This window comes from Bubalus kerabau, chromosome 22 (assembly GCF_029407905.1).
Source record: "Bubalus kerabau isolate K-KA32 ecotype Philippines breed swamp buffalo chromosome 22, PCC_UOA_SB_1v2, whole genome shotgun sequence".
NCBI classification, from domain to species: Eukaryota; Metazoa; Chordata; class Mammalia; order Artiodactyla; family Bovidae; genus Bubalus; species Bubalus kerabau.
The window spans coordinates 13,134,338-13,161,627 of record NC_073645.1 but is presented as its reverse complement, the minus strand read 5'-3'; the positions used below and the strand labels follow the sequence as shown (position 1 = coordinate 13,161,627).

General features: G+C 38.7%; 1 protein-coding gene across 1 annotated transcript in view; it reads right to left on the bottom strand.

Annotated features, from left to right (window-relative positions):
• Positions 1 to 5,814: 5,814 nt before the first annotated feature.
• The window catches only part of LOC129636660 (lipase member K-like), a 40,385-nt gene continuing 18,909 nt past the window's right edge, over positions 5,815 to 27,290 (bottom strand). Inside the window, 9 exon segments of the mRNA XM_055560228.1 lie at positions 5,815 to 6,042; positions 9,171 to 9,242; positions 11,876 to 11,947; positions 12,443 to 12,589; positions 15,908 to 16,044; positions 16,905 to 17,014; positions 19,675 to 19,873; positions 21,867 to 21,981; positions 22,892 to 23,007. Coding sequence (XP_055416203.1) covers positions 5,815 to 6,042; positions 9,171 to 9,242; positions 11,876 to 11,947; positions 12,443 to 12,589; positions 15,908 to 16,044; positions 16,905 to 17,014; positions 19,675 to 19,873; positions 21,867 to 21,981; positions 22,892 to 22,996 — 1,185 coding nt within the window. The 5' untranslated portion in view covers positions 22,997 to 23,007.

The following is a 27,290-nucleotide window of genomic DNA, read 5'->3' as shown; positions in this document are numbered from 1 at the left end:
GAAAAGTATTCCAATTTCCATAATACCTAGTCAAGTGCTTAGAGGACAGAGATGGCCAGCCATTCAGCAGCTATTTATTGATCACTGAATGTGCCTGGGTAGTTGTGGGTTCAATCATGAATGAGACAGACAGAACCACTGGCACAAGACAGCTGTTTTCCCACCCATGTCCATTTGGAAATGGATAGACTTCACATTCTCCGCTTTTTCTTTTGCCTGTAGACACCCAAGTCTTCCCTTACAACTTAGATCATTTATTTCCTCCTCTGGGATGTCTGCTCAGACACTTTAGCCTTGTGTAAGCATCCCTTTTTCATGTATGACTATATTCATACCTGGGCTTCATTGGTGGCTCAGATGATAATGAATAAGCTTGCAATGTGGGAGACCCAGGTTTGATCACTGGGCTCGGAAAATCCCCTGGAGGAGGTCATGACAACCCACACCAGTATTCTTGACTGGAGAATTCCCATGGACAGAGGAATCTGGTGGGCTACAGTCTATGGGGTTGCAAAGAATTGGACAGAACTAAACAACTAAGTACAGCACATAGACATACCTAGATCATAACATTGAGAGCATAGGAAAGTGCTGTTGAGAATTAGAGTAACCAGCTAGTTATTTGCTGTTTGATTTTGGGTACCCTAGTTATTTCAACTACTTATCCTCTTCATATATAAAACAGATATACGAATATCTAACTCATAAACCATTGCAAGGACTAAATGAGATAACATATGTCTAGTTTGGTCTTGGTGCATAGTAGGAAATAAATATTAATTCTTATTTCTGTGCACATGCTTCTTCTCTTTCTCCCTCCATTGTATTAGGCAGTCTGGCACTGGATAAAATCTTAGAGCCTATTTAATTGCTTGTGTGAATAAATGGAGATTAATTGCTTGACAAATGCTATTATTCTGGCAATACTGCATTGTGAGAAGCAATATAGCATCATGGTTAATCAACAATACTGACCCCCATATTGAGATAACTTTTCCCCCAAAAAGTGGGTCTATTACTTCAGCAAGTTATTAATTTTACAAACATACTGTTATGTCTATAAAGGTGTGTAAAATGGACAGAACATGGAGTCCATTTTCAGGACTATTATGAGAATCCAACAAGATAATGTATAGAAAGCACTTAGTATAATACCTGGCAAATGTGAAGTGTTTCAAAATAATAGGTAGAGATGATTTCTATTTTTAGTGTTTAGTAAGATAAATATATCAAAGTCTCAAGATGGCAGGAAAATAGGATTTTGCATATGTCTTGGTATACTTAATTCCTATATAAATTAAGATTTATATTTTCCATATGGGAATTTGATCATAATTAAATATATTAATCAATTATCTTTGTATGAGTGAAAGTCGCTCAGTTGTGTGTGACTCTTTGCAACACTATGGGCTATACCCCCACCAGGCTCGTCTGTCTATGGAATTTTCTAGGCAAGAATTCTGGAGTAGTTTGCCATTCCCTTCTCCAGGGGATCTTCCCGACCCAGGGATCGAAGCCAGGTCTCTTACACTGCAGGCAGATTCTTTACCATATGAGCCACCAGGGAAGTGCCCCACCCAGCATTTTATAAATAATACTTATTAATCCCTTTCTATGTAACGGGCATTGTGTTAAATTCTTTTAATGCATTATCTCATAACAACTCAATAATCGAGGTACTAATGTTGTCTCCAGGCTTCTCTGGTGGCTCAGTGTTGAAGAATCTGCCTGCTAATGCAGGAGACGTGAGTTCTATCTCTGGGTTGGGAAGATCCCCTGGAGAAGAAATTGACAACCCACTCCAGTATTCTTACCTGGGAAATCCCATGTACAGAGGATCCTGGAGGGCTGGAACCCCCCAAAATATTCAGACACAATGTAGTGACTAAACAACAACAAATATTTCCATCTCACAGATAGGAAAATGTGATTAAAGTGATTCATTAACTTGTCTATGGATATAAAGATAATAATAGGGCTAGGAACTGAATCTAAACAATTGACATCAGAGCCTATGTTTAAGTACTGTGCTTTACAAATATGCTTCATGTATTAATACATCTTTGGTATCCATGACAGCAGATGATGTAGGCAGGAAAGAATGTCACTATTTTGTAGAAAAGGAAATTGCTGGAGTCAATGATACATGATATTTTTGGTGTCATGTGGCTAATCAATTGTGGAGTTGGCTTTGGAACTTCCGATATCTAACGCTAACATGAGTATTTGTTGTTGTTGTTTAGTTGCTAAGTCATGTCAAACTCTTTTGTGACACCATGGCCTGTAGCCTGCCAGGCTCCTCTGTCCATGGGATTTCCAAGACAAGAATGCTGGAGTGAATTGCCATTTCCTTCTCCTTCCTGACCCAGGGATTGAACCTTCATCTCTAGAATTGCAGGTGGATTCTTTACCACTTAGCCACTGGGGAAGCCCAACATTAGCATTATCCATAGCCATTCCTTGTTACCTCTCAATCAATAAAAAGAAAGATAATTACAGCTCTAAAAGCACTTTGAGTAGAACACAACATGGTACAGAAATGAGAATGATTTTCATTATGATGATCTTTATAACTACTGGTATTATCCTTGAGGTCCTTTAAAGGAAGGACTAACAGAACTAGTTCATTCCACTGAGCCAAATGTATCCATGTAACATCACATTGGTGTGTAGGACACAGTATTTGGAATCAACACTGAAAGGACTGGATCTGGAAGATGTGAAAAAAAGTGTGAAATGTTCAGCCTCATTTAGGCAATCTCAGGTATGAAGATGAAGGAAAGGCCTTTTCTTACAAAAAATAGTGACTTCCCCAAATTTCTGACTCAACTAAATGTGGAAAGGAAGATTGTTATGTTAAGGGTTGGGTAATTCTCCAGTGTTGCAAGACAGATCTCCATGGAGATTACATTGGGTAGGGTCAAGCGATTGCTATCTGAAAGTGTGACTATGGAAAATCTGTCACAACACACCTATCCACACATTGGCAGATAAATACCAACCAGGCTGCCAGATCTGACTTTGTTCTCTGCCAACATAATTTTGACTCAGAACCTGGGTAGCCTGTTTTCACTTAGTCACCCACACTCCTGCTCTATTATCCATCTTACACCTGTCCTTATTTCTGGTTCAGCCACTCCCTTTCTGTTCTCTGGTGATTTTGCTTTAGTCTCCCTGTTTAATCTTAAATTTTATTTAAATAAATAAATGCATGCTGTGTCCTCATGGCTGCATGCTCTTTTCTTTAGTTGCAGGGAGGGGGCTACTCTCTGGTTGTGATGTGTGGGCTTCTCATTGTGGTGGCTTCTCCTGTTGCAGAGCATGAACTCTGGTGTGTGCAGGCTTCAGTAGCTGTGGCTCCTGGGCTCCAGAGCACAGGCTCAGTAGTTGTGGTGCATGGTTTAGTTGCTCCATAGCATCTAGGATCTTCCCTGATCAGGGATTGAACCCATGTCTCCTGCACTGGCAGACAGATTTTTTACCACTGAGCACCAGGGAAGCCCCCTGTTTACTTTATAGACTTTTCAGTAAAAACGTGTATTAAATTCTGCCCTTACCCACTGTACAAAGCCTCAGAAATTCTCTAATAAGCAGGACCTTCCATGACCAGGACAATCTATATTGGATTTCCTCATCTACATTTTTAGGGAACAATACCAGGAAGTATCAAGTGCTAGAATTTGGATTTCAATAACTCTGCACTCAAGATCCAGATTGGACTGTTATTCTTAAATATTTGCCTGAGTTAGTATTTAAGTCTCCTGAGCATCAATGGTCTTCCTTAAAATAAGATAAGCATAGTACTAGATCACAGAAACAGGGACAGGAATAGACATCTCTGGCTATGCCTTTGATAAATGCCAAATAAGCTAAAAAGTGCTAAATAAATATTGTGTGTGTGTGTGTGTGTGAAAACCTCTCAGTCATGTCCAACTCTTTATGGCCCCATGGACTGTACAGTCCATGCAATTTTACAGGCCAAAATACTGGAGTGGGTAGCCGTTCTCTTCTTCAGGGGATCTTCCTAACCCAGGGATCAAATCCAGGGCTCCTGCATTGCAGGAAGATTCTTCATCAACTGAGCCACCAAGAAACACACAAGAGGTGCACGGTAAAAATTTTATATTAATAACTGGTAAGGATTACAAAGACTTGATGTCACCAAGGAGACTCTGACTCCCCAAGTCCTATGCACAGAAGCTTTTTAGTGGAACTGAAAAATGGTTCCATATTAAAATGTTCTCCCCTCTGGAAGTTGTCAGTTCAGATTCCTGAACATGTAATTCAAACCAAAAATATTAAATTGATATGACTGATGAGAATGGTGGTGATGTACCTTGAGGCTCCTACTGAAAATAAATTATATATTAAGATAGAATATTTTTAAGATGTAGGAATAAAAACAAGAAAATCCTACCTGATTAAGAGATGTAATGTTGTGTACCCACTGCTATAATTAAAATGGATAACCAACAAGGACCTATTGTATATAGCACAGGGAGTTCTGGTCAATGTTATGTGGTAGCTGGGATGTGAGGGGAGTCTGGGGGAGAAGCGATACATGTATATGTATGGCTGAGTCCCTTTGCTGTTCACCTGAAATTGTCACAACATTGTTAATTGGTTATACTCCAATGCAAAATAAACAGATTTTAAAAAATGGTGTAGGGAAAGTGATCAAGATAGCAGAGTAGGGAGAACTGAGCTCCTCTCCTCCTATGGGCACATCAAAATTACAACTATTTACAAAGCAACTATCGATGAGAATGATCTGAGCACTACCAGAAAATACACGGGGTTACAAAGAGTTGGACACGATTGCACGACTGAACTGAACTGAACTGAAATATATAAAAAAAGGAACAACAAGACAGGAAGGAGGAGTGAAGACATGGTATAATCAAAACTCACACCCCTGGGTAGGTGACCCACTTAAAAATACACTTAAAAACATATTAAGAGGGTAAATCTTACGTTAAGTGTCCTTACCACAACAAGAGAATATGGTATCACACTGTGAGAATGAATTGCTAGCAGATCTGCATAACAAGAAATATTCAACTCAGTTCATCGTGAGAAGAAAAATAAGACAGAGGAAAATAATGAAATAAGAAACAGGATTTCTCGAGCGTCTAACCAAAGAAAAAAATAATGATAATGGTAATAATAATAATTCATGATTAATAATAACAGTAGTAGTTTGCCACTGCTGATAGCAAATGACCACAAATTTAGTGATTTAAAACAGTATTTATTATCTCACTTTCTGTGGGTCAGTAGTTCAGGTATGGCATAGTTAGGTCCTCTGCTCCAAGTCTCACTGGTTCTCAAGCTGCAATCCAGGTGTTAGACAGACTGCTTTTTCAACAAGAGGCCGAACTAGGAAAGAGTGGACTCCCAAGCTCATTCAGGTTTTAGGCATAATTCATTTTCTCATATATGAATGAGAGTCCCAATTCTTTGCAAGTTATCAGCTTTAGGCCACCTGCAGATCCTAGAAGTCACACACGGTTCCTTCCCACATTTGGTTGCCTTTATTAAGCCAACAAGGAGAATCTCTTGCTCTAGTTTGCTAAAATGGATTCTTATATAGTAGACTGCAATTAGGGGATGACATCCCATCACCTTTGCCAATTCTCCTGTCTAGAAGCAAGTCTCAGGTCCCTCCCACACTCAACGGGAAAGGATTCCATAAATTTGTGGTTCCTGGGTGGACCGCAAATTCTTGGAGGGGTTACCTTAGAGTCGGCGTACCACATTCTTATGACTAAAACCCACTTCCTTAGAGAAAGGAAATTGTATTTAATTTTACAACTATTCCTCCATCATTCTAATTAGGTCTTGGTAAATTTCAAGGGGTGCATCCTGTCCAAGGTAAAAATCCACATGATTGTAGTGTGGAATTGACTTGTAATAAATGAGCTTGGTAATTGTAGGGAGTAAATTCTCAACATCTTTGAGATCAGCCACGTAGTCCTGTCCACCACTCCACACTGCTGTTGGAACTTCCATATTAGAAACGTTGTATAGAGGAGGTGTAAGCTAAATAAAATTGAAGAGAGAGAAAGTTTTCACAGAAAATCATATTATAGAAGGTACATCAATTATCAGTTGTTAAGCAAGATCTGTATGTTCTAAATGTTACTGTATGTTATGTACATACATTCACCATTGTACTACAATCTTAGAAATAGTCTGAAAATGCAAGCAGCATATGCAAGCAGAATTGAGAGAGAGTGACAGGGAGAAAGAGAGAGCCTGATGATTGTGTATATTCCTGGCTATTGTGAGTTTATCATTATACTTCTTATTTCAGTAAAACCAAACCATATTTTTATAAAATTTAAAATAGAGTGATTTTTACTATTTGCATTGTAAAGACCTACATATTCTATGGACTAAATTGTGCTCCCCGCAAATTCATATGTTGAAACCTTAAACCAAGGTGATTGTATTTAGAGAAAAGGCTTTTAGGAAGTAATTAAGGTTAAATGAGGTCATAAGGTTTGGATCCTAATCCAATACGATTGGTGGCCTTATAGGAAGGGGAAGTGAAAGAGAGAGAGAGAGAGAGAGAGAGAGAGAGAGAGAGAGAGACCTCTTTCTTCAACCAGACACAAAGAGGAAAGGCTATGTGGACATGCATGGAGAAGGTGGCTGTCTCTAATCCAGTAAGAAAGCCCTCACTAGAACCTGACCATGCTGGCACCCCGGCTCTCGGACTTCCAGCTTCCAGGACTGTTGGAAATAAATTTCTGTTGTTTAAGCCACTCAGTCTATGGGATTTTTTTATGGTAGCCAAAGGCGATTAATGCACCGTAGATAATTTCAGCAGAAAGTCTAAGAAGAAAAGGTTACATGGACCAACTTATAAATCCTTAGAAAACACTAACTTTGGCCAGGAAGAGGTTTCTAAGACTAGAAATGTGCCTGGGGAGACCCCTGACTCGGTAACTGCACCATGAGTTCTCTAAGTAGAGTGATCTGCAGGCAGAGCATTGGTGTAGCCATTCCACATGTCACAGTCAGTAGACGGGTCTTTGCATTAGCAAATATCTTAAGTGCAAGTCCCTTGTAATACTGGGAGACCTTGGATCTGGGCTTAGAAGCAAGTGGCAAATAGGAATGTGTAGCCATGAGAAGACAATGTTAAGGGTGAAGAAGGAAATCAGTGAAGATTAGCACTAATGAGTACTGCATGCAAGGGAACGGTGGGCTAAGGACAGCCTGGTGCACTCAATGCCAAGTGCAACTGATGAAAGAAGATGCTTGCTTTTCCTGACTTGGTAGTGTTCTCAGTAGAATAATACAAGGTATAAATATTCAAATGCAAGGATAGAGTGAGATAAAGAATAGAAAAGCAACACAGCACAGAGGAAGCAAGAATATTAGCAAGCTTTAAGGCACAAGTGGGTCTGAGGAGCTCCTGAAATCAGAATACACTTTATGCAGTAATTTAATACCCTACTTAGAAAGAGCTGGGAAGCCCAGAAGATGTCAAAACGAAAGGAAAATGAACATTCAGATCAGGATCCAAATGACATGTGGTGGCTTTGGCCCAGAAAATTTTCTTTTCTCACTTTTGGTGATTATATTGGTAATTACACCTGTCTAACTTAAGATGTGGAGAAGGCAATGGCACCCCACTCCAGTACTCTTGCCTGGAAAATCCCATGGACGGAGGAGCCTGGAAGGCTGCAGTCCATGGGGTTGCTAAGAGTCGGGCACGACAGAGTGACTTCACTTTCACTTTTCACTTTCATGCATTGGAGAAGGAAATGGCAACCTACTCCAGTGTTCTTCCTGGAGAATCCCAGGGACGGCGGAGCCTGGAGGGCTGCCGTCTATGGGGTTGCACAGAGTCGGACACGACTGAAGCGACTTAGCAGCAGCAACTTAAGATGATATTACTTATAGTTGTGACAAAGGTTATTAATTGTTAAAACTTATATATTGTTTACAGTTTAAGTTTTCTTTTCCTCCCTAAAGTTCCAAGCAAAAGATCCATAATTGAACCTGAACCGCCATGTATTTTGACAGAATCTGCGAGCACAATGATGGAGTTAATACCTGTGATTCAGCTTTTATCCAAGTAGGTATTTGAGTCTTATAGGGTAAGGTCACCATCTAAAAAGCTTTTCCTAAAGCAGCTACATACTCTTGCTAGCACAAGGAGTTGTTAATCACAAGAGTAAATAGCACTCTGACACAGTGTGTGAGTTTGTGTGTGTGGGCGTACACCTCTCCACACACATACAACTAGAGCAGTTTAGGGGAAAATCAGATTTTTCACACTACTTGAAGTTATGCATTTTCACTATCATAGTTATTATGGGAACAGTGAAATTGCTTTTAAAAAACTCCAAATTTCCACATGCTTGATTTGAAAAAAATCCATGTATCTTTGTTGCCCACTTGTTTAATTTGAGCTCAGTCTATTAGCCAGAAGCTAAAGCCATCATTGGATTTCCTTAAATCCTGGAAAAATTAACAACAATGCCTATTCACTTTAATATGAAGTTTTTTCACAAAGGAAAGTTTTCATATATAATGTCAAGATATACATGGACATATCATTATCTGGCAAATAGCATTGTTTTTTTCTAAAGGTGATAATCCTGTCTGGAATATCTTTAATAATTCATAATTGTTTTTTAATGAGCAGTAAATGACATCCAAAAACTTATTAGGATAATGTTAGTCCATTTTATGTGGTTCATTTATGAGGGATGGATAAGAAGCCCGAGAATATGCTTTAGAAATAAAATTGTGCATCTTTAATTCTTTCTTTAAAAATATGGTCTTAAGTGCTGAGAATTTCTATTTTTTTGAGAAGGAGTAAGTGTAACAGAAGAATGGACTTTTGATCCAGGAACCCTGGGTGGTATTCTGGTTCTTTATTAGCTAAATGATTTCTGACAATTCACCTAACCTCTCTGAGCTTCTGGAAAAATAGAGACAATTTACCTAACCTAATATTTATCTGGGAAGGTCATGCTGAGAATCAAAAACAATGATATGGCAAGTGGTAAGATCCCCCCAAATAGCATCTGATCTATACAAAGTATCTGGTATAGTGAATGGAGCATAGTGAGTAGGTGCTTGATGAGTAGATACTATTTTTACAAATTTCATTTGCAGTATGCAATTGGTGATTATTGTTATTGTACCTGGTGGAAGTGCTTCATGTTCTGATCAGGGTTTCCCCAATCAAAAGCTTGGAACCGACCAGAATTAACAGCCTATTAAAAAATACAAATAATAAACATGTTAAAATGATATATGAAAACAACATACATGTAAAGACAGTAAGCAAAAAATATACAAAAAGGATTGACATAATATCCCACGCTTTAGCACATGAGCTAAAAGTCAAAGTTTAATAAGTGAAATAATAAAAATGATAAAAATTGATACAAATTCATGGAACTATCTTTTCTTCCCTTTTATACTTTTCCAGGGAGAAGGCAATGGCATCCCACTCCAGCACTCTTGCCTGGGAAATCCCATGGACGGAGGAGCCTGGTAGTAGTCCATGGGGTCGCTAGGAGTCAGATACGACTGAGTGACTTCACTTTCAATTTTCAGTTTTCACTTTCATGCATTGGAGAAGGAAATGGCAACCCACTCCAGTGTTCTTGCCTGGAGAATCCCAGGGACGGGGGAGCCTGGTGGGCTGCCGTCTATGGGGTAGCACAGAGTCAGACACAACTAATGTGACTTAGCAGCATACTTTTCCAATGAAAATCTTTGAGCAGTGATGCCTTTAAATAAATTCTATGCTGCATACATAGACATGTTTTTAAAGATGCTACATTGATTCTTGAACATCTTGGCTTCAAGAGTTTTAATATTTTTTAAAAGGCACTAGCTATACATTAAAAAATGACTGCTACTGTTATTACACTTTGTACTTTGTCATCTTATCAGATGGTCTAGGGTATTATGACTATATTCCTTAATCTTAAACATTTTTGCTACCTTTGAAAGGAATGCTCACTCAAAGTACATCTTCAAGGCTCTCTGAGGTACAGTGTCTGTCTGTCTCCTGTCTATATGTCCAAGCAGCCTGCCATGTCGTCAGTAACATGGCCACAGGCTGAGTGAATGAGACACTGTGTGTGCCCTTTTCTTATTTTAAGTTTTAGACTTCAGATATTAATATAGAAACATAAACACTTCTAGGGGTTCCTTTTTCTGGTTATTTGCCACCCATTTGGATTGAAGAGGCATAATTTTTACATTTACCTCAAGCACTTCGTTAAATTATTTTCAGACTACTCCAAAGGTTTTTTTTCCCTTTAACTTGATTTTTTTTCACATGAACTGATTTAATTCTGATTTTTTTGTTTGAAATGTTTCCCATTGTGATTTATATTCACAGAGGCAGTAGTCTGCTGTGGTTGAAATTCTGTAGGTTTTCAGCAATGAGAGGCAATAGAATGTACTATATAGTTAGGAACTTGGGTTCTAGCATCAAACAGACCTAGTTTCAATCCAGGCTTAATGGGTTATTAAATCTGTGATCCAGGCTGTATATGCATCTTCTCTAAACCTGTTTTCTCATCTGTGCAATGGAAATGACAATAGCATTCTTCATAACTTTATAGGGTTATGAAGATTAAATAACGTACGAAAAGCATGTGGCACCTAGGAACGGTCAAGAAGTCACTCCTTTTATTGATATTGTTACCATCATGTCATTATCATCATCCTTGCTTTAGCTGTCTATGTAACTTATAACCAAATATTTTATCTCCCCACCTCACTCACTTATTTCTATTCTCAAGAGAACTTTCTATCAAAGGAGAAGAGATAGCTTTAAGAAGAGTCAACTGTGAGAGGTAAGGATTGGCTATGACATTTTTAGAGTGGGGAATATCAATGGCTTCATTGAAAGATTGTTAGGTGAATTCATAACAAACAATGAGATATATATCTGGACAATAAGAACTCATTGTAAGTGCTCAGTGAATATGGAATCGAAGTTGTATTATCTGGATAACTATGCCTTTCAGAGTCTACCTGTCTCCTCACCAGTAGGAAGCCCTAAATCTGGAATATCTGTCTTCCTTTTGGAACTTGAATGCTTATCTCTTGAGGGTGGAACTCTCCAAAGAATTTCAGAAATCTTCAACTAGTATTTAAGACTATCTATAGCAGTGATTGTCAACTTTAAAGCATGGGAGAAATTTATCAGGGTGTAGGTTAAAATTCAGATTCCTAGGGATTTCAGATTCTTGTTCAACTTTCTAAAGTATTTTAAAATTAAGATATTTAATTAAATATTAAATATTAAACCTCCCCCACTTGTACATGTGCATACACACATACACGCACTCAGACATATATGGCTTAGAAAGCTATACCAACTGAATTTGACTTATCGCTGAGCTTGCCAAATACTGAGAAATATAGTAACACACACAAAAAACTTAAATGGAGAGTAAAAACAGAAACCCTTAATCCATTTTAAACCCTCTCTAACATTTAATTTCCTCTAAATTAAGCAGTATTTCCACACACTGAAATCGCCCATATCCCAGTTGGAGGGTAAAAAGATCTTTCTAGAATAGCATTTATCATGTTATGTATAGCTCTGTTAGAGTGAATGATTTCCCGAAAGAAGAAACACAAACTTTTCCTAGATAAGACAATTAGGAGTAATCTGAAGATCAGAATTCAGTCAGAATATCTAGGAATACACATAGGGCCTGGAGAATAGATGAGAGGAAAGCAAATCGACATGAGTTGATCTGATTCCAGAAACGTCTACCTGGCAGTGGTATAACCCACAGAGCGAGCTCTCCAGACGTGCTCCTTGGGGATCTTGTAGAGATACGTGTGTGTTACATCAGGAAGTGGGAGTACATACCTGCGCCCAGTGAAGCATGGTCTGAACAGATGTTCCGGCGGAGCTCTATGCAAAATAAACATCTAAGCGACTCTGCAAAGTAAAAAGATTATTTCTTACCTGAAGGCTAATCATGAAATCACACCACAAGTGAATTTGAGTATTTTCTTTCCCTCTCTCACCTGACCCAATCTCTCTCTCTCAGAATAAATATGTACCACATCCTCTGAAGACAAACTAAGCAAAGAAGCCCATCTTTAAGAATTTTCTCTTCCCTCACCTCTATTCTCCTGCCTAGGGCAGTATCTGTGTAAAGCCCACAGAGGACATCCTGTGGTCAAAGACAAAAGGCAATGCACTTTTTCTTTCCAGGTCCAAGAATACAGTCAAGAGATATTTAATGAAGCCTCAAATCCTCCTACTCAAGCAGATGAACTCTCAGCTTGGGTTGGAAGCGAAGAACATGCTAGTTGCATTCCAGGAGACAAAAAAATTTTGAAATGTGGTTTCCATGCAATTAAGAATGAACTCTCCTTATCTCTGTCCAACAAAAAAATTGCTTTCCTGGATCTGACTACTTACACGTACCATGTTTAAGTTTTTTGGATCAAATCCGCTCAAAGTAAATATAAAGTTGCTGCAAATACGACGAAATATCTTCCGGTTGCATACCTTGGTGGCAATGAATTGTTCAAAAAATGTGTGAGGAGAGAACATCTTGTCACCAAATAATACCTGCAAGATCGATTTAAGACATCATCAACTTTCATGAATGTAAATGTCAAGTGGAAAACGAATGGTAAATCAGTCAAGCACTGGACATGGGTCACATCTGCTCAGTACTAGTCCTCAGTGAAACCAAAAAGCCCATTAAATTTTGTCTTTATAGTCCTCCCAACTCACCTCTTGAAGCTTTTTCTTCCAAGATCCTTTAGTTGAAGTGTTTTTTGGAGCATTCCCCTAAAAAACTAGTCTCCATAGAAAATTGGTAAGGCTTTGGGGTCAATGATATCTTGGTTTGATTCTAAACTCTGTCTCATATTTGGTTTTCTATTATTCTGGATTTCCTCAACTAGAAAATAGAAAATAAATGTGCACTAAGAATTTCTGTGTAGATAATAAATCACATTTAAAATACACCTAGTGCAAAGTAGGCAAGGTGGTAGAGTAGGAAGACCCTAAGTTCATCTTCCCCACAGGCACTCGAAAATTAGAACTATTTACAAAGCAACTATTGATGAGAAAAACCGGAAGACCAACGTTTGGCTAATAGGAGAGGAAAAGAGAAAACAAAAACAAAAACAAAAATCTTAACTCTCTAAAAGTTGATACCATGCCTATCATTTCATTGTCAAATCCTATAAATTTTGTCTTCTTTTTGCACAACCCTGGCTCGGTTTCTCAACTGAAGTGTAACAATAATTTCTATAACCATTCCTTCATCTTTTGCCCGTCTTATATCTTTTACTCTCATTCACTTCCATTTGGTCCCCAAGAGAATTTTTCTAAAAAGAGCATTATGCATGCCATTCCTTTGTGTAAATACCTTCCATGATCACCCACCATATATCTAATATAACCCAAGCTTCTTAACTTGGCATTTAAACCCACATTTCCAATATTCCTACATTTCCTACAGAATCTATTCATACATTTCCAATATTATTTCTCATGGCTTTCACAAATTTAAAGCTAAATAAAGTCAATTACATGTGATTTCCCATGGCTTGAGCTTCACCCCTTCAATGGTAATCAGATTTCCCTCTTAGTTTGGAAAGACTTTTTACAAGACATTGTAAATTGAAATCTTGTCCTTTAGCCCAAACTCAGAAATGCCATCCAGGAAGTCTTCTGTGATTCCAATGACTAGAAACATTTTCTCTGAGTTTGTCTGGCAATGTCTTTGATCTATCATGATTTTGCTGGAATTTCTATTAGGAATTAGTGAGTTAGTCACATGTGGTAGCTTCTCTATTGGAGTTAAAGCATCTTATGGGTAATATTTCTAAAACTACAAAACTGATCAATCCATTTCTCTGTTCAACATTCTTCAGTGACTTCCCATCACCAACAGAACAAAACTCTTTAACATGACATAGCTGCTTTCTATGAACTGTCCATTATTCTCTTCTTGGTCAAGTCTTCCACCATTCACACATGTACCCCAATTTTCAGTCATGCCGATTGGCTGAAAAGCAGCTTTATAGGCATAGCTGTTTCCTGGTGCCATTCTTTTCAAACAGCAGCTCCTAGATCATCTTTTCTTACAAAATTGAATTGAACTGCACCACACTATAGGTAGATCAAAACATATTGAAAGTTGAAGCAGAGTTGTGCAAATTGAGAATGTGAAGATCCTACCATCTCAAAATATCTGTTAACTTTGTGGGAATGCTGAAATAATTCAACAAAAAGTCTGGTGCTGTTTGCCTGATAACATAGGACTGGGTTGGACTGAAATATCTGTGGTAAAAGATGCCCATGTACTCCGAGGGAATCTGTGAGCATTTTTCACATTGTTACCGTAGTTTTACTGCTACGGTCTTTCTTGGTTGTATAGGTATGGAATTAAATCACCCTGGAATAATTTGCTTATCTCTCACCAATCAGAACTCCTGGCTTCTATAAAAATTCTTTCACTTTCATATGCTTTCACTGAAATCACTAAACAGTCTAATCACCTTCTGTCTGTTAGAGGAGAAGCCCATATTACTATGTAACAGGAAAACACATGAACTCACATAGAACAATTCTCTCCATTGAGCAAATAATCATTTAGTTAGCTGGCAGCTAGCAGAAATCATCTGAGGTCTAGGATACTGTCTATGTTTTGAGGAGTTGACAAACAGAGTTGACGAAGTGTGGGCAACTTTGGACTTTTAGTAGTGTTCTATGGAAATGGTGACCACAATAACAATAGCTGGAACTTATTAAAGGCTAACAATGTGTAAAAGATTTATATATATGTACTCACTTAATCTTCAGAGAAGCCCTACGAGTAGAGACTACTATTATCCTCACTCAATAGATGAATAAAATATTTCCTAGAATTAAGGTCTTGACCAAATTCACCCAGCTACCTAGGAGTCAAATTCATGCCATCAGACTCCATACAGTCTGAAATACTACATTATGCTGTCCTTGATACACTAGGGGGCACGGGAGAGAAATGTAACCTACTAAATTAAACCACTGATGCTTTTGAACTATGGTGCTGGAGAAGACTCTTGAGAGTCCCCTGGACTGCAAGGAGATCAAATCTAAAGGAAATAAACCCTGAATATTCATTGGAAGGACTGATGCTGAAGCTGAAGCTCCAATACTTTGGCCACCTGATGTGAAGAGCTGATTCATTAGAAAAGACCCTGATGCTGGGGAAGATTGAGGGCAGGAGGAAAAAGGGATGACAGAGGATGAGATGATTGGATGGCATCACTGACTCAATGGACATGGTTTGAGAAAACTCCAGAAGATGGTGAAAAACAGGGAAGCCTGGCATACTGCAGTCCACGGGGTCGCAAAGAGTTGAACATGATCGAGCAACTGAACAACAACAAATTAAACCAATTAATCAGCCCATCAATCAAATCAGCTTTTGCTATATCTGTGATTGAGGAATCATGTGAGAGAGAAGCCTCTAAATAAAAAATGAAGACGGTAGAGTAGAATGGTATCAGAGTGAGCATCTTGAACTCAATTGGCAAAATTGTGCATCATCAGTAAACCTACATGTGTACCTCAAGCCTCTATTTTATTCTTTCTAGATGCTCAGTTGTGTCAGACTCTGTGTGACCCCAAGGACTGTAGCCTGCTGGGCTCGTCTGTCCATGGAATTCTCCAGGCAAGAATACTGGTGGGCTTAGCCATTTCCTTCTTCAGAGGATCTTCCTGACCTAGGGATCGAACCTGAGTCTTCAGCATTGTAGGCGGGCTCTTTACCACTGATCCACTTCGTAAAACTTTATGTCTCAAGTTGTCTTTTCTTGAAATCAGTAGACATAGAGCTAGTTTTAGTTACTACAGACTGAAACCTGGGGAAACGTTGTCACATACCTTGACTGCTTTTCTGGAAAGATTTGTTAATTTTTTCATAGGACTTTGGGTGTATTTCAAGGTGGTGACTGGAGCCAATGCAAAAAATATCTTAATCCTTTTAGCCAGCTCTGGATTAGTGGAGAATGCTATGAAAGCTGAAAGGAAAGAAAATACTAATTCATGGATTTAGAACAATTCTTACTTAACTCAGACACTCAGAGTAAGCACAATCTGGGGGCAAGGATTTTTAAATTTCCAAAGATGAAACTGGCTAATTCAGAATAAAGTGAGTTTCCTGTTTCTGAAGGAAGCAAATCTACTTACGGAGAATATTACAGAAAGGATTCAAATTCTTTCAAAGGTTAGATTTTATATATACGTAGAGTTTCTAATGGCATTATCACCATTAGAAAGGATTTGTAAGTTCAGCCATTTATAAATATGGATGATAATGCTCTCAAATGTCTGGTGTAAATGCTCTTAGCATTGTCAAGGTCTCTAGCTGAAAAGACAACAGAGAAGAGGATGGAGAGCCTTGTGGAACTGCCAATGTGGCCCATCCACATCTAGCCTACCCTAGCACCCACTGGGACCTAACTCAAAGTCACATTGATTATGGCATGTGATCACTGAGATTTGTAATTCTCTGCTTTCTTTTTAGTTTCCCTTACTAGACTGTGAGTTCTTCCAGGGAAAGATGTATACCATATTTATCTTTGATTTCCTGTTATCTAACCCAGTGCCTGGCAAGTGTTTGTTGAGTACACAAATGAAGAAATAAATAATTGACTTTCTTACAGCCTTATCCATTAATCTCCAAATTTAGTCCTGAGGGGGCAGGAAAATCCCTTAGTCATCCTCACTTTATTTACTCTTCAGAAAGATAGCCAGATGTGATGTTTTTCCAACTCAAAGTTCCCAAGCTAGAGACTGCACAGAGGGAAGAAATTCTGACCCCTTTCATGAATGTGAAGAAAATCTCCTGACACCCTCAGATCACATCTGCCCCACATACCAATGGTGGTGCCCTGGGAGTGGCCCACGTAGTAGAGTTGCTCTTGTCTGGTTTTCTCTATGATAAAATTGATTGTGGCTGGAAGGTCATATTTAGCCATCTCATCCAAACTGCCAAAGGAAAAAACAAAGCAAAACAAAACAGCATTAGAAAAAAATCCATCTTATCGTTAGGCTTGTAATACTTAAAAATATGCGTTGCAAATCTAGATGCTTAGCTTTTGTTAAATATAAGACTAGAATCAATATATGATGTCAGGCATCTTCTGAGGATCTCGTCTTGATCCAAGAGTAACTTTGTGTTAAGAAACTGAAAAATCTGACTTACAAATCCTACAGAGTTGTTGCAGTTGTTTGGTCGCTAGGTCATGTCTTTGTGACCCCTTGGTCTACAGCATGTCAGACTCCTCTGTTCTCTACTGTCTCCCAGAGTTTGCTCAGATTACTGTCCATTGAGTTAGTGATGCTATCTAACTGTCTCATCCTCTGCTGCCCCCTTCTCCTTTTGCCTTTGATCTTTCCCACCATCGGGGGCTTTTTTTACCCAATCTACAGAGGCTTTTCACTGAATTATATAGCAGATTTACCAAACTCCTTTGGAAAGAAAAATTACCTGGAATACTTATTTTACAAACAGAAAAAGTGAAGAGACTTGCAGACCTCAGCCCAGACAGACTGAATCAACATTTCAGGGAAGAGGCCTCAGGGGCTTTCTCTTCTGTGTGTAGTCAGGAGAACATTCATCTTGGGAATCATGATGCTATTTGCAATGGTGCCATGACACAACTGGACTGGGATGTGGACTTAGGGATTGACAAACGGCTTCCAGGAATAAGGCGGGAATGAGGTTAAGGAACAAGCAACTTTAGTGACCTTCAAGGCATGGTTCTCAGCTTCTCTACAAATGCCAGGTTTGCTTCTGTGACTCAGCTGGCCTGACTTCTAAGGCAGACAGCATCCCCAGGGACTGCTGCTGGCAGGTTGGCTGCACGGAGAGATTTCAGCACCCTCAGTCTATGGAGGACAGAGTTCCTTCACTCCTCAGTGAATAAACACTGGAGTGTCATCTCTGCTCAAGTGCTTGGCTCATTTTGACTTAACACGAATGTCTGGTTCTCAGGATTTTCAACCAGAACATTGTCTCTGTTCCCATGTCTTGATCAGTGTAATTATTCCTCTTCATTAAGCATACCATGTAAATTTCTGGACTGCGCATTGACAATGTGATAGTCCTGGAATTTGCATTTTGATTTTTTTTCTTTCTTATATACTTTACATACACACAGGCCAAGTGGAGTGTTTAAAACAACTATCAGTGCAATAATAAGGGCATTTATTTAGAGCTTGTGAAGAAAACCTGGGTAGAGGAAGGTATGTTTATTTCCATCTTGTGGATTCCACAACGTGCAGTTGGACAAAAAGGGAAAATTCAAAAGGGTAGTTGCCAGGAGCCAGCACGGGAGTCCCCACCCATGACAAGGTCATGTGGGAGAGTTCTGGTGGGCAAGGTGAGCCAGAACTCGAGGGGTGCCCCTCTGGGCCTGCCTGAGCATCTACCCCAAAACCAGAGTCTGTCTGTTTTACTGCTTCATGACTTTCACCAACTCTTCTGACAGTCACGGGGGGCTATCCCTGACCACCTTTTCTCTGAAGGAAATCAACTTACAGCTCTAGCTAATTAGCCTCCTGGGCATAATAGGAGTGTTTCAATCCAAACCCCTCAGATGGCTCTCTAATTTGCCTGACAGGTTTACCTGGACTCCTACAGCTACGCATACGATTGTTTACAGTCTTCCAACCGCAAGAGGCACTGGAAGCTTAAGATATTCAAATAGTATAGAGCCTCTCGGAGAGTTAGAAATTGTTAGAACTAGTAGATTTCATTGTTGAGCCAACACTTGCTGTCAAGTTTCCACATCCCCTGTATTGTATCCTTGGAAGTGTATTAATTAATATAGTTGGTACATAGAAAAAATAAGTAGTGGCCTTGGTGCTAACAACTTTAGACCCTTAAGGTAATAAATTCTTTCCTTGTTGTAAACCCACTGCACCTCTGCCCTATAGGAATGCAACTTTATCTAACACCTTCGGAGGATGGTGCCAAACTTTAAAATAATTACTCTTAGAGAAAATAAGTCTTATGGTTGACAAACCTTTATCAGAGTCATAAAATGTTAACAGGCCTTCTGGCCAGAAGATGATGTAAATCACCTAAACCATTTGTATACGATAAGTTTGCGGAAAAGAAAGCCTGGTCTCAATAAGGATCAAAGACTGCTGACTTTGCATGATTTCACACCCCCTATTATCCTCTATGCACAACTTAAGGTATATAAGCTCCCTTTGAAAATAAAGCTACGGGCTTTGCTCAAAGCTTGGTCTCCCCGTGTTGTTCTTTCTTGTTTCTTTTTCTCTCCTTTTCTGTTCTTCCTTCATGACATTTAATTGGAGTGTGGGGGTCCTCTGGGATCACTTACTTGCCTGGGCTTCTAAGACCCACTCGAGAAGGTGCCTAAGGTGGGGCACCTTCAGCGATTCGAGAGGGCGCCTGCGGCCTCCGTGGTCAGAGCAAACCTGATGTCACAGGTTATATTGATTTTCCCCATAAACCAGTTATAATGAGCCTCTAATCTCTCTGCTTTGCTATTCTAATCACCAACACCGTCCTCCAGAGGAAATCCCTAGATCCAACCGGGGCTGGACCCCGGTAGGTAGTCATCTATATAAAAGAGCAATGTACACACTTTAGTCATTAGTAGTGTTCTTCTTACCTGAAGGCCCAGTATTCTGGTGATTTGGGTGAAAATTTCAGGTGTTTTCTGGACCAAGTATTTCCCCGGCTATTCCCCAGCCACACATCATAACCAACATCTGCCAGAAGGAAAGCCAAGCTGTTGTTGGGCAGATTGCAAATCCAATTACTGGCAGATGCAACTAAGCCATGTTGCAAATACACAACAGGCTTTGGAGCTGCAAAACACAGGCAATGAGAATTTTTTATCTGAACTTCCTTGGTGCCTACAAGAAAATTCTCTCTTTTGACTCCCTGTAATACAAAAGAAAGGTTAAGAAAGGAAATTTGACACCTCCAGGCAAGTCTAGGTTTTAGGATTTTGAACTACTTCTGAAGCTGGTTAAGTTATTTATCTTCTCCATGTCTTGTTTTTCTCTCTGTAAAACTGGGATTATGTCCAATGCATTGAATTGTTAAATAGCTGTTGGAGTCAGAGTGTCCTGCTTCAAAAATTTCTTCTGCTATGTATCAACCTCTTTGTGCTTTAGTTAACTTATTTTGTAATGGGGGATAATAAAAAATGCTATCTTATGGTGTAGTTATAAGAATTAAGTTAGAATTAAAAGACACATAATTTTGTTCAGCCACAATAATTACCTGCTCTATAATTATTCACATTAATGACATTTTATTTCTCAAAAAGCATCTGATTACAAAGCTAATATTTTTCCAAGATAAGAACAAAGACAATAAAAATGCCATTTGTTGACTATTTCACTGAATGCCAGGTACTATGCTAGTTAATTTGCATTGTCAGAAAGTGAAGTGCAAGGTCTTAAGTGAAATGTGCACAAGGTAAAATTCTTCATTTGATATAAAAATTCTGCTCAAAATGTAGAATTGGAACAATTTGACTAAAGAAAGAGAAAAGAAGAAGAAAATGGGGAAGTGGTGCTGAAAACATCAAGAAGAGCAAGAGAAGTGACTAGGATATTTCTGTCTTTTATAAATGGTTTATGATGCTGTGTTGGTACCACAAGGCTTTCCCACAGGTCCCCTTTGGGGCTCGACCAGCTTCCTGAGATTGAGTAGGCGAGACTGGAGTCTCAGAGAGCCTCAACTATCTGGAAGCAAGGACCAAAATCTATATCCATTAATCCACCTTTTGAGAAAAAGACAGAAGGAAGAGGTGTTACTAATTCTGCTAAAATGCAACCAAAGTGCAGTCACAATCCATAGCTCATCTCTAATCTGAGCCCTCAGGCAGCTTCTCATTGTAGAGACAGCTTTCCTTCCATGCTTTTTGGCATCTACCTGGCAGAACTGACAAGGTAGAAGTTTGGGCAAGAAAAGTTCTCACGAGTATTTCCAAAGGTAATGGAGTTATTTTAGGGAATGGTCAGTTCTATAAAGTGAGCAACACTGTTCCATCTAGATTGCGTAAATTTTTTTTTTAAATCTTCTGACAAATAACCCTTCTAATATTGGAAAGTTTGTTTATACAAAGCTCCAAAGAATAAAAGGCGCTAAGAAATGAGAAAAGAAGCAAACAATTCTTGCCAAGTGGATCCTGTCTTCTCTCAGATACTAACCTGTATTGTAGGGAGCTAGGAATGGCTCTTTAATTACAATCAAGTATAGAACTAATAGGGTCAGGTTTACTGTAAAAAATAAAATCCAAATGACTTGTGTACAGAACCAATTACAAATGGAATAAAAGCAGTTAGAAAGCTATTGCAGTAGCTTAAACGATAACTGATATTGTCAAAGATAATGGTGTCTAAGCCTGGACTTGAGTGACATTGAAACTGAGAGTTTTCAGATTAGAGAGACATTTAGAAGGCAAAATTGGTAGGTCTTGGTGATTGGCTGGATATAGAAAGTGAGGGGAGAAAGCATCAAAATGACCCTAGAGTTCTGGTTTTTAAGCTGGAAAGTGAGTATTCCTAGAATAAGACCACATTTTCTTTTGTTTCCGTGTTTGTTGGGAAAGAGGACAAAATGATGGAGAAAAAGAAAGACTGAATAGTGTATGCCACAATGATTTAAAAACTCCAGCATTATACAAATGACATGGAATAGTGGAGGTGATGGTGATGATTTTCCTCCACTAGAAGGAGGAATGGAAGAGAATAGGCTCTGTTTTAGAATCACAGCTGTCCTGCTGCTTTCGCACATCCAGGAATCTCCCCTTAGGCATAATTCCTTTCATAATGAAATAAATCCTACCTGTTTTTGGACATCCTCTTCCATGAGGAATCCTGTAAATTCCGAGGATATAACCATCTTCTGTGACAACGTCATATGTTTCATAAGGATAGCCCCAGTAGGAAATAATCTGGCTCTAAAAAGGGGAAAGGAACATGTATACCTTCATCATAAAATGCCTAGATTTTTACCCACATTGCAATATAATACGTTAAGTCACAATCTACTGTTCATCTATGTTTTGGAGCAGAATAGAGCAGGAAAATCAGGATGATTTGAGGAGGGTTTTAAAAGGAAGATGTATGCCAAGGTGTTGGTAAGGTAAGGTGGTACATGGTAGTTTTCTTGGCATGGTATTATTAATGCACTCAGGCTCACTCTGTAAATGTTTTTTTGAAAAATTATATCATTGATAGTTCCATTCTTAAAGTTCTAATACAAATGGGTATGGGTGGGGACATGATGGTACACAACGTATACAAGAAATATGTTTCCCAATGGAATGAAGCATATAGTAAGCATTTGTGACTGGTCTTTTTGTTTGTTTGTTTTTGTTGTTTGCATAGATCGATTTCATTCCACTTTGTTCTAGTCCCCTTCTGATATGAATTTCTGCCTGTTAAGATATTTTTGTTTATAAGCAGCCCAAACCAAATCTGGCTTACTAAACTTAAAATGTACATGAATGTAGTTCATAAATCAGAGAAACTGCTCTATAAAAAACCTCAGAAGAGCCCAAGGATTCTCTAAAAAGATCATCAACAGGAATTTGTGAACTTTCTCTTCAGGAAACCACAATAAAATGGTAGCTCAAGCTACCAGCAGAGGGAGCCTTACTGCCTCACATTGAGTCAGGTTTTGCAGTTCTTTGTTTAGTCAACTACGCCAAGGAACAAAAGTTGGAAACACAGATTTAGTCAATTTAGAATTTTTAAAAACTAGACAAGCATACCAGTCATATCTAAAATGACAGCAGGAAAGCCCCTAAAATGACAATAGCTTAATAATTCCTTATCTTAAATATTTGTCCTTAATGAACGACTTACAATATTCATATTAGCTTCAGGATTTGTGGTGCATCCTTTCTTGTGATAACCAAATACAGGTCCAAGAAGAAGCATCCAGCATGTTGCTGCTAAAAGCTGCCACATTTGGAATCTACCTGTAAAAGGAAATATTAATATATTTGTCATCAAAGAGAATTCTAAAAGTGAAACTCTGTGTAAACTTTCTATAAGACTACTGTTGGAGGGAGTGGAAAGATCCTTCTAGGTGGTGTCCTAACAAATAATATACTTAATTATTCAAGATTCATCCCATGGAAAATCTGAACTGGTGACTTTTTAGTAAGAAAAGAAAGAAAGAAGAAAGGAAGGAAAGCGGAAAAAAATAAAACCAATATCAATTAAATCTACAATAGATAATTGAACAAAAGAAGGAAATGTATATATAATTCACAGAAAAATCAAAGGACAAACATATGAATCAAAGCACATTTAATATCTCTAGTTATCAGATAAATTAGTACTCTTCTTCTGACGGTGGAAGCGAGTATTGACACAACCTTAATGGAAAGAAATGTGTTAGCACATATTGGAAATTTAAAAATATTTATACACCTTACTCTATAATTCTAATTCCAAGAGTTTATCCAAAAGAAAAAAAAATATGAAAGCATCATCTGTAAAATTTACCTTAGTGTTTATCTTAATTTCCTAAAATAAGAGAGTGATAAAATAAATTATGGGGGAGGAAGAATGGAATTATTCAACACCCAAATATTATCTTTTTGCATGATATGTGAATTCCTATTATATAAAACTAAGGGAAAAATAATGCAATTTGTGCATACATTTTGATCTCAGTGATATAACAAACTATAAAGAGAGAGAAAGGACTAAGCATCAAATTTTAATTATGGTTATATATAGACAGTAAATTTTTTCTCATTTTTAAAGGACTCTCCATTTCTAAATTTTCTATGTCCAATATTACTTTATCATAAGAAAGAAGCTGTTTTTCAAATAGAAAATTGTGAAAATTATGAGATGAAGTATATTCCTCATTTGGCTTTTAAACTACTTAAGTTGAAAAAACAAATAATGACTGCAAAAGTAACAGAGGGGGGCATTTTGCAGGTGATCTCCCATTAACCACTATATAAAATGAAAATCTCAATGATGATGACAAGTCTCACTCTGTAAGAATGGAAGGATTTTTCAGACTATGCCTTCACTAATCTGTTACAGAAAATTTCATGAACTCCTTTCCTGGATTTGTCAAAGTCATAATCTTTGTTGAGTATATCAGTTCAGTTCAGTTCAGTTCAGTCACTCAGTCATGTCCAAGTCTTCGCGACCCCATGGACTTCAGCATGCCAGGCCTCCCTACCCATCACCAACTCCTGAAGTTTACTCAAACTCGTGTCCACTGAGTCGGTGATGCCATCCAACTATTTCATCCTATGTCATCTCCTTCTCTTCCTGCCTTCAATCTTTCCCAGCATCAGGGTCTTTTCCAATGAGTCAGTTCTTTGCATCAGGTGGCCAAAGTATTGGAGTTTTGAATCTACACTATAATTAATATGATTAATAATATATGGATTACGTATGTAGTACGTGTGTGCTTAGTCGCTCAGTCGTGTCTGACTCTTTGCAACCCCAGGGACTGTATCCCACCAGCCTCCTCTCTCCATGAAGTTCTCCAGGCAAGAATACTGGAGTGTGCTGCCACTTTCTCCTCCAGGGGACCTTCCTGACCCAGAGATCGAAGCAGAGCCTACGGAATCTCCTGCACTGACAGGCAGATGCTTACCACTAGAGTCACCTGGGAGGCCCACATAATACATATGTAATTTGTGTTAATATATTTATATATAACAAATATTGATTAACAGAGCCAAATTCTGGTAAAACACTATAATATGGTAGAGTAATAATGCCACCACCAACAGTGATAATTATTGTAGCTAATATAACTTGTTTTGAACACCTATTATGTGCCAAGTAAGGTGTCAGACGTGATTGTGATTATCTCATTTTATTTTTAAAATAATCCCAAGGGTTAAGAAATGTTATTACAACTGTATTTCAAATGAAACCTGGTGTTGAGGTCAAGTCGTTTGCCTGAGGTCAGGCATATAGGGATGGAGCCAAGGTCTAAACTCTGGTGGCTTAATTCTAAAGGATATGTGAATCATTAGGCTCTTAACCTTTCTGTCTGAGTTAGGAGATATATGGGCCCCAGGCTGAGCAGCTGGAGTTTGTCCCCTGTGGACAGATGCTCCAAGATGAACAGGAGGAGGAATTGAGCCCTGTCCAGATAAGGCACCACATATTTCTCATTCTCAAGATCAAGGAGACTTTCCCGACTATGCATGTGCAGAAAGGCCCCTTGGAGATCAAACAGGAAGTGATGTCACCTACCCATAGCCCTCTTCACTAGACTTTGTACTACACGTACACACGTACTACATACATAATCCATATATTATTAATCATATTAATTATAGTATAGATTCAAAACTCCAATACTTCGGCTACCTGATGCAAAGAACTGACTCATTGGAAAAGACTTTGGCTAAGAGAGGGGTGCACACACATGGGAAGAGCCTGAGATATATAAATACAGATGCAGAACCAGGCAAAGCAAGATAATTGGCTAAAGAAAACCCAGGAAAAAAAATGCCCCATATAAGTGATTGAACTACCACAAGGGCATGACTCTCTTGGAGCCCATGTGTTTGTCTATACACATGTACCCTTTTCCTTCTAATAAGCACTTAACATGTTTCACTACTTCCCATGTCTTCATGGGAATTCATTTTTGCAAAGAGAAGGACCAGGCCTTGTTGCTGATTCTGGTCTAGTGGCTAGGATTTAAAGCTCTCACTGCCATGGCCTGACTTCAGTCTCTGGTTGGAAACCAAAATCCAGCTTCAAGCAGCTGCAAGCTGAGGCCTTTTGAGACCAAGACAATTCATAATAGACTTACTTGGACCCTCTGCTATGTGCCTGCTTAGTATTACATGTGGCCATGGATCACAGACATCATAATTACTGTTAAAACAATGAAGACTTTTAGAACCCACCCCAGCCAAACCAGATGAGAATCTATGGGTATATAGCTAGGCACCTGCATTTAAAACCCTCATTTCAAGTGATTCATGTGTATTTCCACATGTGAAAAACAGACTGGATTCCTTGAGAAAAGAAAAAGTTTTGTTCTCCTATCTGCCTCTTTGAGACCTAGCATGAAGGTTCTGAGAAGTCAAATATTGCCTGCCATAGTAGTAAACAAAAGAGGTCACAGTCATCAGAGATTGCAGCCCTTCAACAGTGAGCCCTGCGGGAACTAAGGAGGGAAATTAAAAATACCTGCCATCTAGCAGTCATCAGACTGTGGCCACTCCCTACAGTGAGTCCTGAGGAAACTCAGGTTGTGAAAACCCAGGATACTGGTCCCAGACAGCTGAGGTATATATCAAAGGAATGATTTCAGTAAGCCCATATTCTGACATCTTTCCATACACAGAAAAGCACTACACTCCTTAACCTGAGATATCTAGTTTTCTTTTATTAATAATAATCTTGTGTTCCTACCACCTACCTTTTGTTGAGAAACTCCTATGTGTTCCAACTACCCCCTTGACTACTTGGAGAAGTTTTCTCAGGATTACTTGAGATGCTGCCTCCAGGGCTTGAAGTCTTTAGTATGTCCACTGAATAAAGCATATAATAACTCTCAACTTTTAGTGTGTGTATATATCTTTTAGTCAACAGTGCCTATAAATGTTTGCAAAATATATAGATGGGTGAAAGAAAGAATGAGTACTTGTCATTTAATCTTAAAGACAATCCCAAATTGACTCACTATTTTGTATCACTTGTCTGCTTTCATCTTACCCGATTGAATTGGTCCTCTCTTTCTGACACTAAGTTTTGAGAGTTCATTGTGTCCTTAATTCATGACTATATTTTATGGGAATTTGTGTGCTTAGTCGCTCAGTTGTGTCTGACTCTTTGTGACCCCATGGATTGTAGCCTGCCAATCTCCCTTGTCCACAGGATTTTTTCCAGGCAAAAATACTAGAATGGGTTTCCATTTGCTCCTGCAGGGGATCTTCCAGACCCAGGAATAAAACTCCTGTCTCTCGTGTCTCCTGCCTTGCAGGTTGATTCTTTACCACCGAGTGATCAGCGAAGCCCCTACAGGAAGGTAGTAGGGCAATTTAAAAAATTAGTCTTTTCTCTCAAGACATTGACAATTTAGATGCTCCAGTCTCTGCTGAGTGATTGATACTTGAGGCCTCTGAGTCGCAATCATTGGCAAGTGACTGGGGTTCCTGAATTAGAGGAGATTGGACACTCTTCTGAAATGGGCAGACTGGAGAGTTTGTGTGGCTTGTAGTGATGCAGGAAGAGGGCTGTGTGCTGCTTAGGAGAA